This window comes from Hippopotamus amphibius, chromosome 16, assembly GCF_030028045.1.
Source record: "Hippopotamus amphibius kiboko isolate mHipAmp2 chromosome 16, mHipAmp2.hap2, whole genome shotgun sequence".
NCBI lineage: Eukaryota > Metazoa > Chordata > Mammalia > Artiodactyla > Hippopotamidae > Hippopotamus > Hippopotamus amphibius.
Genome location: NC_080201.1, coordinates 58,979,352 through 58,993,272, shown reverse-complemented (window position 1 = coordinate 58,993,272; position 13,921 = coordinate 58,979,352). Strand labels below are relative to the sequence as shown.

At 48.3% G+C, this 13,921-nt stretch overlaps 1 protein-coding gene across 6 annotated transcripts in view; it reads right to left on the bottom strand.

Annotated features, from left to right (window-relative positions):
• The window catches only part of MYH14 (myosin heavy chain 14), an 87,425-nt gene that overhangs the window by 15,602 nt on the left and 57,902 nt on the right, over positions 1-13,921 (bottom strand). For all 6 annotated transcript variants that reach the window (XM_057711220.1, XM_057711218.1, XM_057711222.1 and 3 more), the window contains 7 exons: positions 13,665-13,877; positions 12,942-13,086; positions 12,078-12,284; positions 8,312-8,416; positions 8,069-8,221; positions 6,578-6,826; positions 2,821-3,033 (listed from right to left, as the gene is read on the bottom strand). In XM_057711220.1, the coding sequence (XP_057567203.1) occupies positions 2,821-3,033; positions 6,578-6,826; positions 8,069-8,221; positions 8,312-8,416; positions 12,078-12,284; positions 12,942-13,086; positions 13,665-13,877 (1,285 nt within the window). The remainder of the gene's footprint in view (positions 1-2,820; positions 3,034-6,577; positions 6,827-8,068; positions 8,222-8,311; positions 8,417-12,077; positions 12,285-12,941; positions 13,087-13,664; positions 13,878-13,921) is intronic.

Here is a 13,921-nt window from a genome sequence, read left to right as displayed (position 1 = left end):
TCGTTCGTTCATTCATTCACTAGTTCGTTCATTCATTCACGCAGTCAACATTTCCTGAGCACCTCCTTACTGTGTGTCTCTTTCTGGATCATCCTAGAGCATATTTTATTAATAACCTATGCACCATAATTCTATCATCTGAAGCTCCTGAGAGTCCAATTCCAGTGCTTGTTAGGCCAGCTGACTCTCACTCATGGTGGATTATTTCCTCGGGTGTTGTGTGATTTTGGATTGTGAGCTCACTTTACTGAGGCTTCATCTTCGGGAATCCCATGCAGAAATGGGTTGAAGGCACGTAGCTCCAGAGTCAGTAGTGCTGGTTTCTGCCAGACTCCCCAGGATATTACCAACCCACTATCGACGTCTATTTTTTTTGTCAGTGTGGGGGTTTCCAGACCTTTCAGGGAGGTGTAAATGAAAACCCCAAGCACCCCGTGAAAATAGACCTGGGCTTATGAATTCGCAAAGACGTCCCTTCCTCTCCACCACACCTTAATTGTTGCCTCCTCAGAGGAGCATCCCTTGACTTGTCAGGGCCTCCCTGTTACCCATGCTCCTGGCACTGAGAAGCTCTCTGACTCAGTCCTAGTCACAGTGGTCCTTTAACATGTGCTTATGTGTCTTTTTGGGCAACATGCACCTCCCACGTTGGCCTGTGAGCTCCACAGGGCAAGGACTACAACTGTGTATCACCCCCACCTAATGACCCTTCTCATGACATGCTGGTCAGTGACAGTGTCTTCTTTCAGCGTTTGGAAGGGGCCAACTGGTCCCTCCTCTTAGTTGGCACCTGCCAGTCAACTTTGTTGACCTGAAGAACTCAAACTTCTCCCATCAACATCCTATTTCCCACAAAGGCCTTTGGAGTCACTAGACATGACTTGACAGTCTTCCCAAAGGATAGACCTTAGTCTTTTGAGCGTGATTTGGATTTTGGCTCCATTTCCCCTGGGGCTGAAGGCCAAGGGTGTGTCATGCGGATGGGGGTTCTTTCCAGGCCTGGCTAAAAGTGCCATCAGATCAATGCAAGAGCAGGCTGAGAAAACAAAGCCCTCATCCATCGCACCGCTGACAATAAGGAAGGATGCTGTGACTGTGTCCGCGCAGGGACCCAACTAAACACGCACTCTATCAGTGCCTCTGTCAGTAGCCAGGGCGGCCCGTGGCTCGGGGCCTGTTCTGGTTGATGCCCCATAAATATATTTATTGGGCAAATGAAGGAAGGATGGCGTGGAGGATGCGTTAGACCGTTCAGAAGCCTAGGAGGCTGGGATACTGGCTGGGGGAGTGGGCACTGGGAGCTGGCCTGGGAGACCCCTCAGAGGCCCTGGAGGGATGTCTGAGGTGAGGCAAGACAGAGACCTGCTAGGGGAGCCTGTGTGTGCTCAGTGGAGTTGGGGGGTGGCAAGGCAGGGTGCCCACACAGTGGGTGGTGTGTGCGTGAGTGTGTGTTGTGTATGGTACATATGTGTGTGTACACGTATAATGTGTGTGCATGTGGTGTGTATATGTATAGTGTGTGTGTGTGTGTATGTGTGTGGTGTGTGTGGGGTATATATGCATGAGTTGTATATATGTATAGAGTGTATATGTGCTTGTACGTGTGTGGTGTGTGTGTGTGTGGTGTGTGTGTGGGGTGTGTGTGTGGTGTGTGTGGTGTGTGTGTGGTGTGTGTGTGTGGTATGTGTGTGGTGTGTGTGTGTGGTGTGTGGTGTGTGTGGTGTGTGTGTGGGGTGTGTGTGTGGTGTGTGTGGTGTGTGTGTGGTGTGTGTGTGTGGTATGTGTGTGGTGTGTGTGTGGTGTGTGTGTGTGATGTGTGTGTGATGTGTGTGTGGTGTGTGTGGTATGTATGTGGTGTGGTGTGTGTGTGGTGTGTGTGTGATCTGTGTGTGGTGTGTGGGGTGTGTGTGTGTGGTGTGTGTGTGCGGTGTGTGTGTGGTGTGGTGTGTGTGTGTGTGATGTGTGTGTGGTATGTGGGGTGTGGCGTGTGTGGTGTGTGTGTGGTGTGTGTGGTGTGTGATGTGTGTGTGGTGTGTGTGGTATGTGGGGTGTGGCGTGTGTGGTGTGTGGTGTGTGTGTGGTGTGTGTGGTGTGTGATGTGTGTGGTATGTATGTGGTGTGTGGTGTGTGTGTGTGGGGTGTGTGTGTGATCTGTGTGTGGTGTGTGTGGTGTGTGTGTGGTGTGGTGTGTGTGTGTGGGGGGTGTGTGTGGGGTGTGTGTGTGGGGTGTGGGGTGTGTGTGTGGGGTGTGGGGTGTGTGTGGGGGGTGTGTGTGTGTGTGGTATGTGTGCACGCGTGTGCATATACGTTTGGGGAGTGGTTCTCAGGCTGCATGTTGTGGTCGGTTCTCTTCATGTTCTCTCTGAATCACATACACACAAGATGAGCGGGTCTCATGCTGTGAGTACACATGAGGAGATGTGTTTAATGGGAGATTCTCACATTCCATGAACACACACGAACATGTATGTCTTGTGAGCAGCTCTCATGTGCCATGTGTGAACATGTTTGCTGGAAGAGCCTCCTCACGTTCTGTGCCCACGAACATGATTGGCTCTCCTTACTTTGTGTGTGTGTGTGTGTGTGTGTGTGTGTGTGTGTGTGAGAACACGTGTTTTTGGTGGAAGATTCTCTTCACGCCCTGGGTGTGTGTGTGGACACGTATGTCTGGGGAGCAGCTCCCTCCTGCTCTGTGCTGGGGCGTGAACACGGGACTTGGACGCTGGTGCTCGGGACACGCTGTGGTGTGTAACCCGCAACATCACGTGTGTGCAGCTGCCCACGCGCGTGCCCGAGGAGCGGGGCGGGGGCGGCACTCACGCTCTTGCCCACGTCGTCCTTGCTGCTGAGCAGCGCCTCCAGCTCGGCCCGCAGCGCGCGGTTCTGCCGCTCCAGCTCCTCCCGCACCTCCTGCTCCTCCTCCAGCGCGCGGGTCAGCGACAGCGCCCGGGCCTCGCGCTCCCGGCCCTCCGCCTCGACCCGCTCGCGTTCCTCCACCGCCCGCAGGACGGCTGCCTTCTCCTCCGCCAGGAGCTTCCGGGGTGAGGGAGATGGGGTGGGGGAGATAGGTTAGCTGAAAGGAGTGTCCAAGGGGATGGGGAAGAGAGAGCAGCCGAGGACAGAGAGAGAGAGGCAGAGACATGAGGGGGAGGTAGAGGGATTAAAGTCGCAACCATGTCCCAAACCAGCTCAGCTCTTCAATGGATCACCCTGTCGGTGGGAATGTAAATTGGTGCAGCTACTATGGAGAACAGTATGGAGGTTCCTTTAAAAATTAAAACTAGAGTTACCATATCATCCTGCAATCTCACTCCTGGGCATATATCTGGAGGAAACTACTATTCGAAAAGATACATGCACCCCCATATACACAGCAGCACTGTACACAGTAGCCAAGACATGGAAGCAAACTAAATTTCCATCAACAGATGAATGGATAAAGAAGATGTGGTACATATATACAATGGAATATCACTCAGCCATAAAAAGAATGAAATACCATTTGCAGCAACATGGACGGACCTAGAGATTATTACACTAAGTGAAGTAAATCAGACAAAGACAAATATCATATGATAGCATTTATATGTGGAATATAAAAAAATGATACAAATGAACTTATTTACAAAACAAACAGATTCCCAGACACAAAAAACAAATTTACGGTTACCAAAGCACAAAAGGGGGGGAGGGATACATTTGGAATTTGGGATTAACAGATACATGCTATCTGAATCACTCTGTTGTACACTTGAAACTAACAGAACATTGTAAATCAACTATACTTCAATTTAAAAAAATTAAATGAAAGGAAACTTTGAGCTGAAAAGGAAAAAAAAAGTCTTAAATAGATTAACTGATCAGCCCCTCACTCTAGATAACCAACTGAGGAAAGGGTTTTCCTTTCTTCTTCTTCGGGTAGTGGTAGGAAAAAAACCTAAATTTCAAAAATGTGCTTCAACCTTCACTGTTTTTTAAGAAACAGCAATTGACAAACAACGAAACTTACAACACATGCAAAAAAGGAAGAGAATGGGGCTCACAGTCAAGAGAAAAATCAGTCCATAGAAACAGAACCACAGATGACCTAGGTACTGGGATTATCACACAAACACTTTGACTATGATAAGTTTCAGGACAAGATGGATAGAACTGGTGAAGAGGCAGGGTTATTTCAGGAGGAATTTGAAACTGTAAAATAGAACCAAAGAAAAATGCCAGAACTTCAAAATACAATATCTGAAATTGAAAAGTCACTGGATGAAATTGAGAGCAGAATGGACACACATCAGAAGAATCAGTAAACTTGAAAACAGGTCAATAGAGATGATCCAAGCAGAGCAAAGAAAGAAAAAAGATTGTAAAAAAAAACTTAGGAGAGCTTTAATAACCTGTGAGACAGTAGCAAGCAATCAAACATACATGTATTTGGAGTCCCAGAGGAAGGGTTAAGAAAAAAGGAAAGGAAGAAGTAAAATTGCCTTTAGTCACAGAAAACAAAATCATAGAAAATCCAATGGAATCTATAAAACATTTACTAGCACCCAAATGTGAGTTTAGCTAGATTGTAGGATACAAGATCAATATACAAAATTGATTACATTTCTATATACTACCAATCAGAAATGGAAATAAAAATAATATCATTTAAAATAGCTTTGGGACTTCCCTGGTGGCGCAGTGGTTAAGAATCCACCTGCCAATGCAGGGGACATGGGTTTGATCCCTGGTCCAGGAAGATCCCACGTGCCACAGAGCAACTAAGCTCATGTGTCACAACTACTGAGCCTGTGCTCTCAAGCCCACGAGCCACAACTACTGAGCCTGTGTTCCACAACTACTGAAGCCTGCACGCCTAGAGTATGTGCTCCACAACAAGAGAAGCCACTGCAATAAGAAGCCCATACACCACAACGAAGAGTAGCCCCTGCTCACCACAACTAGAGAAAGCCCACATGTAGCAACAAAGACCCAATGCAGCCAATAAACAAACAAACAAACAAATAAATAAAATTCAATGATAAGAAAAGAAACAATCCAATTTTTTTAAAGGGCATAAGATTTGAACAGGGACTTCACCAGAGAAGATGTATGGATGGCAAATAAGCACATAAAAAGATGCTCAACATCGTTTATTAGGAAAATATGAACTAAAACCCCTAAATCTATTGGAAAGACTAAAGTTTTATTCATAACAGCCAAAAACTAGAAACAAGTCAAATGTTCATCAACAGTGTAGTGGTTTTCAAAACGTGGTCTACAAAGGAATAATACTCATTGGTTAAAAAAAAAAAAAGGAATGATGCATGCAAAAACATGGATGAATCTCAAAGTAATTATTCCAAAGAAGCCAGTCAAAAATGAGATTTATTTAAAAGTAATGTATATAAAATTCTAGGAGATACAAAAAATTAATTCTTTTAAAAATTTTCGATGATCTATGGAATGGTATTAAGCAGTCAAACATACATGTATTTGGAGTCTGAGAAGAAGAGGAAAGGAGAAAGAATGGGGCACAAAAATATGTGAAGAAATAATGGCTGAAGATGTCCACATCTGATCAAAAACACCAACCCAAAGCTGTAGGAAGCTTGGCAAACTGAAGTAGAACAAATACAAAACCCTGCAACTGGATATCACAGTCAAACTGATAAAAACCAAAGATAAAGAGAAAAAATTTAAACCAGCTAGAAAATCACATCACATTACCTACAGGGAAACAATGCTTTGAATGATCACTAACTTTTCATCTGAAACAATGGAGGCTGCAGATCATGGAATGATCTCATCTGATTGCGGAAAGAATAAAATCATTTACCTGGACTTCAATAGCCAGTGAAAATACCTTTCAAAAATGAAGGCAAAATAAGGACTCTCCCATTTTCCAGATGAAGAAAATGAGGCACAGGGAGGTTGGGCAGTTTGCCCAAGCCACACAGCCAGAAAGGGCCTGAGCTGAGATCTGAACCTCAGGCTTGCCTGATCTGTATGTTCTGCGGTTCTGAGAATTTTATTCCATCCTCAGATTGCCAGATGCTTAGTATTAACCCCATTTCCAATTTTTTTCTTTTTTTTCTTTTTTTTTTCTTTTTGGCTGCACCACACAGCTTGTGGGATCTTAGTTCCCCGACCAGGGATTGAACCTGGGCCCGTGGCAGTGAGAACACGGAATTCTATCCACAGGACCACCAGGGAATTCCCTTATCCCCACTTCTCAGACGGGCAAACTGAGGCTGAAATGGGACAAGCAGCTTGCGTGAGGTCCACAGGGAGTCAGCAGGAGAAGCAAGATAGGTTATTTCATTTAATCTTCCTAAGTACCCTCTGGAGGACCTTCAGGGCTCCTTTGGGAGTAAAAGTGGGTACCACCAGTAATTATTTTGGGGCAAGGTACATAAGCCAAGATGGATGGGTGTCCTATTATCCAGAGACTCAGAGGGAAGAGGCATCTTGCCCCAAGGTCCTCCGAAGTTCACAGTTGAGCTGTGACATCACACGTTACTGATTGCTCACCAGACCATGGGCAGCGGGGATCAGCATCCCTGATTTCCCAGGTGGGTAACCCGAGGTGCCTCACCTGGTCGAACTTGCGCTGCTTCTTCTCCAGTGCGCTCACCAGCTGCCGCTGCTGCTCCAAGTCCACCGTGGCGTCGTCCAGCTCTTGCTGCAGCCGCCGGCGGCCCCGCTCCAGCCGGTCCACCACTTCTGTCTTTTCTGTCAGGCGCTGGGTCAGGGCCTCGACCTCTCGGGCTGCCCGGCGCCGTGCCTCCTCCCCTGCCTCCAGTGCCCCTGCCTCCTCTTCCTGGCGCCGCCGCCACTCTGAGAGCTGCAGTGGGGGAGGAGAGAGAGGAAGGGTGTCACTCACAGCTGTGATCCAGGTGTGAGTGGGTGGGGCCCCATGTCCCAAATGAGGAGACTGAGGCCTGAAGAGGGAAATGATTCATTCCACTGGGCATTTCTGCCTCATGAGTAGAGATAAGGTTGTGAGTTCTATAAGCCTCAGCTCCTCTGGGAGATTAAAATGGTTCCCACCAGGATCCAGAAGATGAATCAGACCTGGGCTCTGTCCTGGGGAACCCCCAGTCTGATGGGGGAGACTGAACATCACAGCCAGAGTGATGGAGGCTAAGGTAGAAGTATGGGAGCCATGGGAGCCCACAGGAGGGGTTCAAAAATCTATTTAGAACATTCAAGAGAGACTTCCTGGAGGAGGGGGCATTTGTGATGGAACTTGAGGTATGCATAGGAGTTTTCCAGTTAAAGAAGGATATTTGCAGGCATACATTCATCACTCATTCATTCAACTGGCATTTCTCAAGACCTCCCATATGTCAGGCTCTATGTTGGCCTATGCTGGGGACCCAGATCTAACTCTGATGGGGCCCCACTTTCAAGGAGCTCCCAGTCTGATGGGGGTACTCATAGGCAAAGACAGTTCCAGCCAGGGTGATTGGAGTGGGACAAAGCAGAAAGAAGAGTTGTGGGAGCTCAGAGTCGAGTGGTCAGGGTTCTCCCAGAACAGGAGAGGCTGATGATAAGTCCTAAAAAATGAAAAGGGTTTTCCCAAGTGAAGTGAGGAAAGAGAGATGAGAGATGAACACAGCTAAAGATGAAGGAAGGACGAGAGAGTGTAGGGCCTCCAATACCCACCTGAGAGGCATGGGTTTTGTCCGGGGGGAGCTGGGGAGCCATGGGAGGTCTGTGAGCAAGGGTAGGGCAGGGGTGTAGAAAGATCACGTGAAGAATGAGCTGGAAGGGGAGAGACTAGAGGCAGGGAGGTTTGAAGGGAGGCTGAGATGAGGACCCAGGTGGCAGAGGATGAGGTTTGAGCAGGGCTGGGGCTGTGGGGACAGAGAATAGGGGATGTAACAGAGAGTCGGGGGCAGGAGGGATGTGGGTGTGCACTGACAGGCTCTGGGGATGAGGGAGAGACAGAGGTGAGTACAGCTTGCAGGGGTCTGGCCTACGACATGATGGGCAATGGGGCCACCCCTGAGCCCGGGGAACCCAGAAGGAGCAGGTTGGCGGACTGGGCATCCCTTTGAGATCTCCCTGCAGGGCTGTTCACCTGGGCCTGGGCAGCCTGCAGCTCGCGGCCCGCCCGCTCCCTGGCGGCTGCCTCCTCATCCAGCTGCTCCCGTAGCCCCACTGCCTCTGCCTCCAGGGCTCGTGCCCGGGACCCCAGGGCCAGCTTCGCCCTGGTCTCCTCCTGCAGCAGCTCCTGAAGGTGGATGGGAGAATGGCTGTTAAGTGTGGGCGGGAGGGTGGGGAGGCCGGGGGGGCCGGGTGGTGAGAGGGGGGCTGGGGTCACCTGGGCGTCGTGGAGCTGGGCCTCCATGCTGGTCAGCTCCTTGCTCAGCCTGATGGCTCTGGACTCGGCCTCACTCAGTGCTCCAGACACATTCTCGAGCTCAGCCTGTGGGGAAGGGACATCTTCTAATGGCGGCTTCCAGTCAGCCGACCCCTCTGCTCCTCCGCCTCAAACCCCCACCACCCACTGCTGGTGGGGATGCAGAAGGGTGCAGCTGCCATGGAAACCAGCCTAGCGGCTCCTTAAAATGGTTCAATGCAGACTTTCCATACAGTCCAGCAATTCCGCTCCTGGGTGTGTACCCAGGAGAAATGAAAATATGTCTAGGTGAAAACCTGCACAGGGGTGTTCACAGCAGCATTGTTCACAGTAGCTGAAAGGTGGGAAAAATCCAAATGTCCATCCACGAATGACTGGATAAACAAAATATGGTCTATCCAGACAGTGGAATGCTATTTGGCCATAAAAAGGAATGAAGTCGTGATAGATGCCACAACACGGATGCACCTTGAAAACATTATGTTAAGTGTAAGAAGCCAGACACAAAAGGACAAATATTAGGATTCCATTTCTATGAAGTGTCCAGAATAGGAAATCTAAAGAGACGAAAGTAGACTAGTGGTTGCCGGGGCAGGGGGTGGGATTGGGGGATGGTGCCTGGAGAGTACAGGATTTCTTTCTGGACTGATGAAAATGTCCTAAAATTAGGTTATGGTGATGACTGTACAACTCTATGAATATACTAAAAACCACTGAATTGTACATTTTATTTTATTTTTTAAAGTTTATTTATTTATTTATTTAGGCTATGCAGGGTCTTAGTTGCGGCCTTCGGATGCGTAGCTGCGGCATGCGTGTGGGATCTAATTCCCTGACCAGGAACCAAACCCTGCATTGGAAGCATGGAGTTCTACCCACGGGACCACCGTGGAAATCCCAAATTATACATTTTAAATGGGTGAATTATACGGTGTGTGAGTTATATTTCAGTAAAGCTATTCTCCCAGCACTCAAATCACCACAATAGCTGAAAGGTAGACAGTTGCAGCTCTTGGCCTCATGTTCCTTTGCTGTAGGAATGGGGCAGAAGTTTATCACTTTCTTCCCCCGGACTGTTGCCTCCATAAGGGTAGGCATTGACCTACACTGTGAAGTTACACGAAGAAGAGGGCTGAGTTGCAAATTATTTCTGCCCACCAGAGAAGACCATCTAAAGCTTACATTTTAGGGGAGGAATAAGTTAGGAGTTTGGGGTTACCATATACACACTACTATATAAAATATAGATAACCAACAAGGACCTACTGTATACATAGGGAACTACACTCAATATCATGTAATAATATACACACCTGAATCATGTTGTACACGTGAAACTAACACGTTATAAATCAAGTAAATATAAAGCTGACATTTGATTGTCCTTTGGGACATTAACCAGCTTTGTCTCTGACTGCGCTATTTCACTCTGGTATGCTCTCTTTTGCTGACTACACACACACCAATCCCTTGTCTCTCTCCTTGAACATCTTGGGCATTCTGCTGGATCCCTCATTAATGCCTCTTTTTAAATATTTTTTTTTTATTGAAGTATAGTTGATTTACAATATTGTGTTAGTTTCAGGTGTACAGCAAAGTGATTCAATTATACATACATTATATATATATTCTTTTTCAGATTCTTTTCCCATATAGGTTACTACAAAATATTGAGTATAGTTCTCTGGGTTATACAGTAGGTCTTTGTTGTTCATCTATTTTATTTTATTTCATTTTATCTTTATTTTTTGGCCACCCTGCGCAGCTTGCAGGATCTTACTTCCCCATCCAGGGATCAAACCCTCGCACCTTGCCTTAGAAGTGCGGAGTTTTAACCACTGGACAGCCAGGTAATTCCCTATTTCATTCTATTTTATGTCTCATTAATGCTTTAAATAAATCTCTGACACGGGCTTACTATGTCTCTGTATGAGAGTCATGCTTTGAACTTTTGAAAATGATATTTTGACCTGGCCTTGGTACCTCCTGGCTGTGTGGCTTGTGCAAGTGACTCCTATCTTTCTGGCCCTCAGTTTCCTCATCTATGAAATGGGGATGATAACAGGACCTACCTCCCAGGACTGCTTTGAAGAGTCAATGAAATAATGAACATAAAGTGACTAGCTCAGTGCCTCGGGCATATACCTGTGCTCAATACCTGGGTACACCTGACAATTTTTGAGAGCCTACCAAGAGCCCAGGAACTGTTCTACAAGCTTTCCAAGTATAGGCTCGCTGGATTCGCACACTGACCCTATAATGTCGATACCATTATTAGTCCCAGTTTACATAAAGGAAAGCTGAGGTTAGGCAGGGAGGTTAGGCAATTTGCCTAAGATCACACAGCTACAAGTGGTGGAACTGAGATTTGAGCCCAGGCAGAATGGCTCTAGAGCTGTCCTATCCAATATGGTAGCCACTAGCCTTAGGTGGCTGTTTAACTTTAAAGTAATTAAAATAAAATGAAAATCCAGCTCCTCAGTTGTACTCATCACACGCCAGGTGGACAGCACAATTACAGAACATTTCCATCATTGAAAAAAGTTCTACTGGCCAGTGCAGCCTAGAACTCCTGCTCTCAGCCACCAAACTCTACTCTTGGTGTCACTTTTATTTCTGTAATACGTAAAGTACTTAGGACAATGACCACTACATAGCATAATTCCACGGGGGCAGACTCTAGCTGTCTCCCCAGACCACTCTCCCCTGGTCCCATTGTGACAAACTGTTAAGTAGGCCCATGGCTGCCAGCTAGAAACTACAGTTCCCAGCCTTCTTTGCAGTGGTCAAGTGATTATGTTATGACCAGTGGAATGCAAGCAAACTGATATATGCAAATTCCATCCAGCCCTCTTTCCCCCTTCCTAAATTAGAGCACATATGTGCCCACAATCCAGATTTAACTCTGGAGATGAGGTCAAGGCCCTCAGGGATGACAGAGTGCCCCACCGAGCATAAGTGTTCTGCCAGCCTCAACTGCTTACTCTAAGCCTATTTCTTGAGAGGGAAAGACACATGTCTTTATTCAAAATGATGAATTCTGGAGTCTCTTTGTTACAGCAGCTTAACTTTTACCCTAACTATACACTCTTTTAATCTGGAAATTAAAAACAATAACAGTGTCTTCCCCTGGTGGGGTTGGGGAATTAAAAGTCATTCTTGCCCTCATTCTTTCTGCTTGTTTGTATTCTCAGTAATAAACTGGTATTGGTCGTTTAGTTAAAAAAAACATAATAAAATTGAAATTAAAAAACCCACATTTCTTCCAACAGTCACAGTATGATATTGTCCTCACACAGGTCCAAGTAGTCACCCTGGGTTTTTCTAATCGGACCATGGATTATTTAAGACCAGAAGGCAAGAGTGGAGGGTGGGCCCTGTGGCAGGATTGAGAGCTACAGGGTCAGTCATGCCTGGGTTCAAGCTTTGGCTCCGAGGGACCTTAGACAATCAGCTTCACCTCCCTGTGCCTTAGTTTCCTTGTGTGTAAAATGGGAACAATATTAACCCTTCTCTCAAAGGAGTGTCAGGAGGCTTTAGTAAAATACACAGGATGTTTGATGTATAGTAACCACTCATAAAATACTAGCTATTAATGTGTGATTATGTTGGAAAAGTTGGAAGGGACAGTAGGGTTGATGTGGACCAAACTGAAGCCCAGTGAGGGCCGGCATCTCACCCAAGGTCGCACAGCAGAGACCACCCTTGACCTGGTTGCCCCACTCACCTGGGCTCGCTGCAGCTTCTCAGTAGCCTCTGCTCGTGCCCGATCCCCATCGCCAGCCCGGCCCTGCACCTCCTGCAGCTGGGACTCCAGGCGGCGCCTCCGTTGCTCACCCTCCTGACGCGCGGTCTGGAGGTTGCTTAGCTCCGTCCGTAGCTCAGACACTTCGGCCTCCAGAGCTAACCGGGTCTTCTCCCATGTACCTTTGCTCTGGTGGGGAGACAGAAAGCAGTGATTCCCTTTCTCTACCAGGCCAGGTACACGCATGCCCCAGGACCTTTGTACTCTCTATCCCCTCTGGAACTCCTTACTGTTCCTTAAAGACCCAGGCAGACTGCTGCCTCAGGGCCTTTGCACTGGCTGCTCCTTCTGCCTGGAACGTTTCCCTGTGACGCCATAGTGGCTCACCCATCACTTCCCTCAGGTTTTTACTCAGGGGTCATCTTTTCACAGAATCTCCCCATGACCTCTCTATTTCAAATCCCAACACCACCCCCCACTCCTCCCTGGCCATTAGCACTCTGACCTCTCTTTCCTGTTCATCATTTCCTAATAGCACTTATGACCCCAATATATATTATGAATGTGTTTAGATTGTATACTCTCTGCCTTGCCGGCTAAAACGTTAGCTCCACTTCCATGTGGAAATGGGTATTGGTTGTTTGGTTCACCGCTGGGGCCCATAGTACCACCCCAGGAACCCAGTATTCAATTAATGTTTGCTGAATGAAAGATGAACCGGGGACATGAATATGTGAGGAGAGACGTGGGCTGGCCGAGAACCACCCAGAGGTACCTCCTCCAACCCAGCATCCTGCTTCCCTTCCCTGTGGCTCCCCAGACCCCCCCACCCCTGTCCCAACCTACCCTCCGGGCTTGCTCCAGCTGCTCTGCCAGCTCTCCCAGGGCCTGGCCGTGGCGCTGACGCAGCTCCTGCACCGCCACCTCATGAATGCGCGTCTCCTCCTCCAGAGTCTTCTTCAACTCTGTCACCTCCTGTTCTCTCTTGGACCTTTTATTGGGGAAGGGGGGACAGGGAATAGAATTTCAGAAGAGAGGAAGGCTGGGACTTTGAGGGAGCCCCCAACTGCTGGTTGTGCCTCTTTTTATTCTTTCCCTCCAAGGATGGGGACCTCATTCTACATTCCCCAGCGGATCTGGGTGGTGATGCTGCAGGAGGAGTGTGGCTTTAAGGGTGAGCTCCTATGCATCTTTCAAAACCCTATTCAAAAGGCCCCTTCTCAAAGAAGTCTTTTTGGACTCCCTCCCATATAGTGATACAAGGGCCTTCTCTGATCATCCTCAATGCCTTGTCCTGTTCCATTCAAGCTCACTTTATTTCAGACTGGGTCTGTCTTTGCCCGAATCTGCCTACCCCCACACTGGGAGTTCCTGAGGGCAATGCCTGAGTCTGATCCATCTATGTCCCCAGCTTGGCTCAGGCTGGACCCAGAGCCAGTGCCCAATAAACAAGTGTTGAATGACTAAACATGTGTGCAGATGGAGAGCTTGGACCCCTGTCCTTTTCCCCTTCCCCTGCCCGGCCCTGCGTGTGCCTGGCTTGTGTCAGCACAGCCTGCCCAGCCTCACCGGAGCTCCTGCTGCGCGTTGGTGGAGTCCAGCGTGTCCTCCAGTTCGCCCCGCAGCGCCTCCAGCTCCTCGCCCAGGTCCCGGCGCTGCTTTTCTGCCTTGGCCCTGGCCGCACGCTCAGCCTCCAGGTCCTCCTGGGCCTCGGACAGCCCCGCTTGCGCCTCCCGCAGGGATTTGAGCAGCTGGGCCCGGGCCCCGCCCTCCTCCTCTGCCCTGGGGGTAGATGAGGACCAGAGGGTTGGTATAAGGGGAGGCAG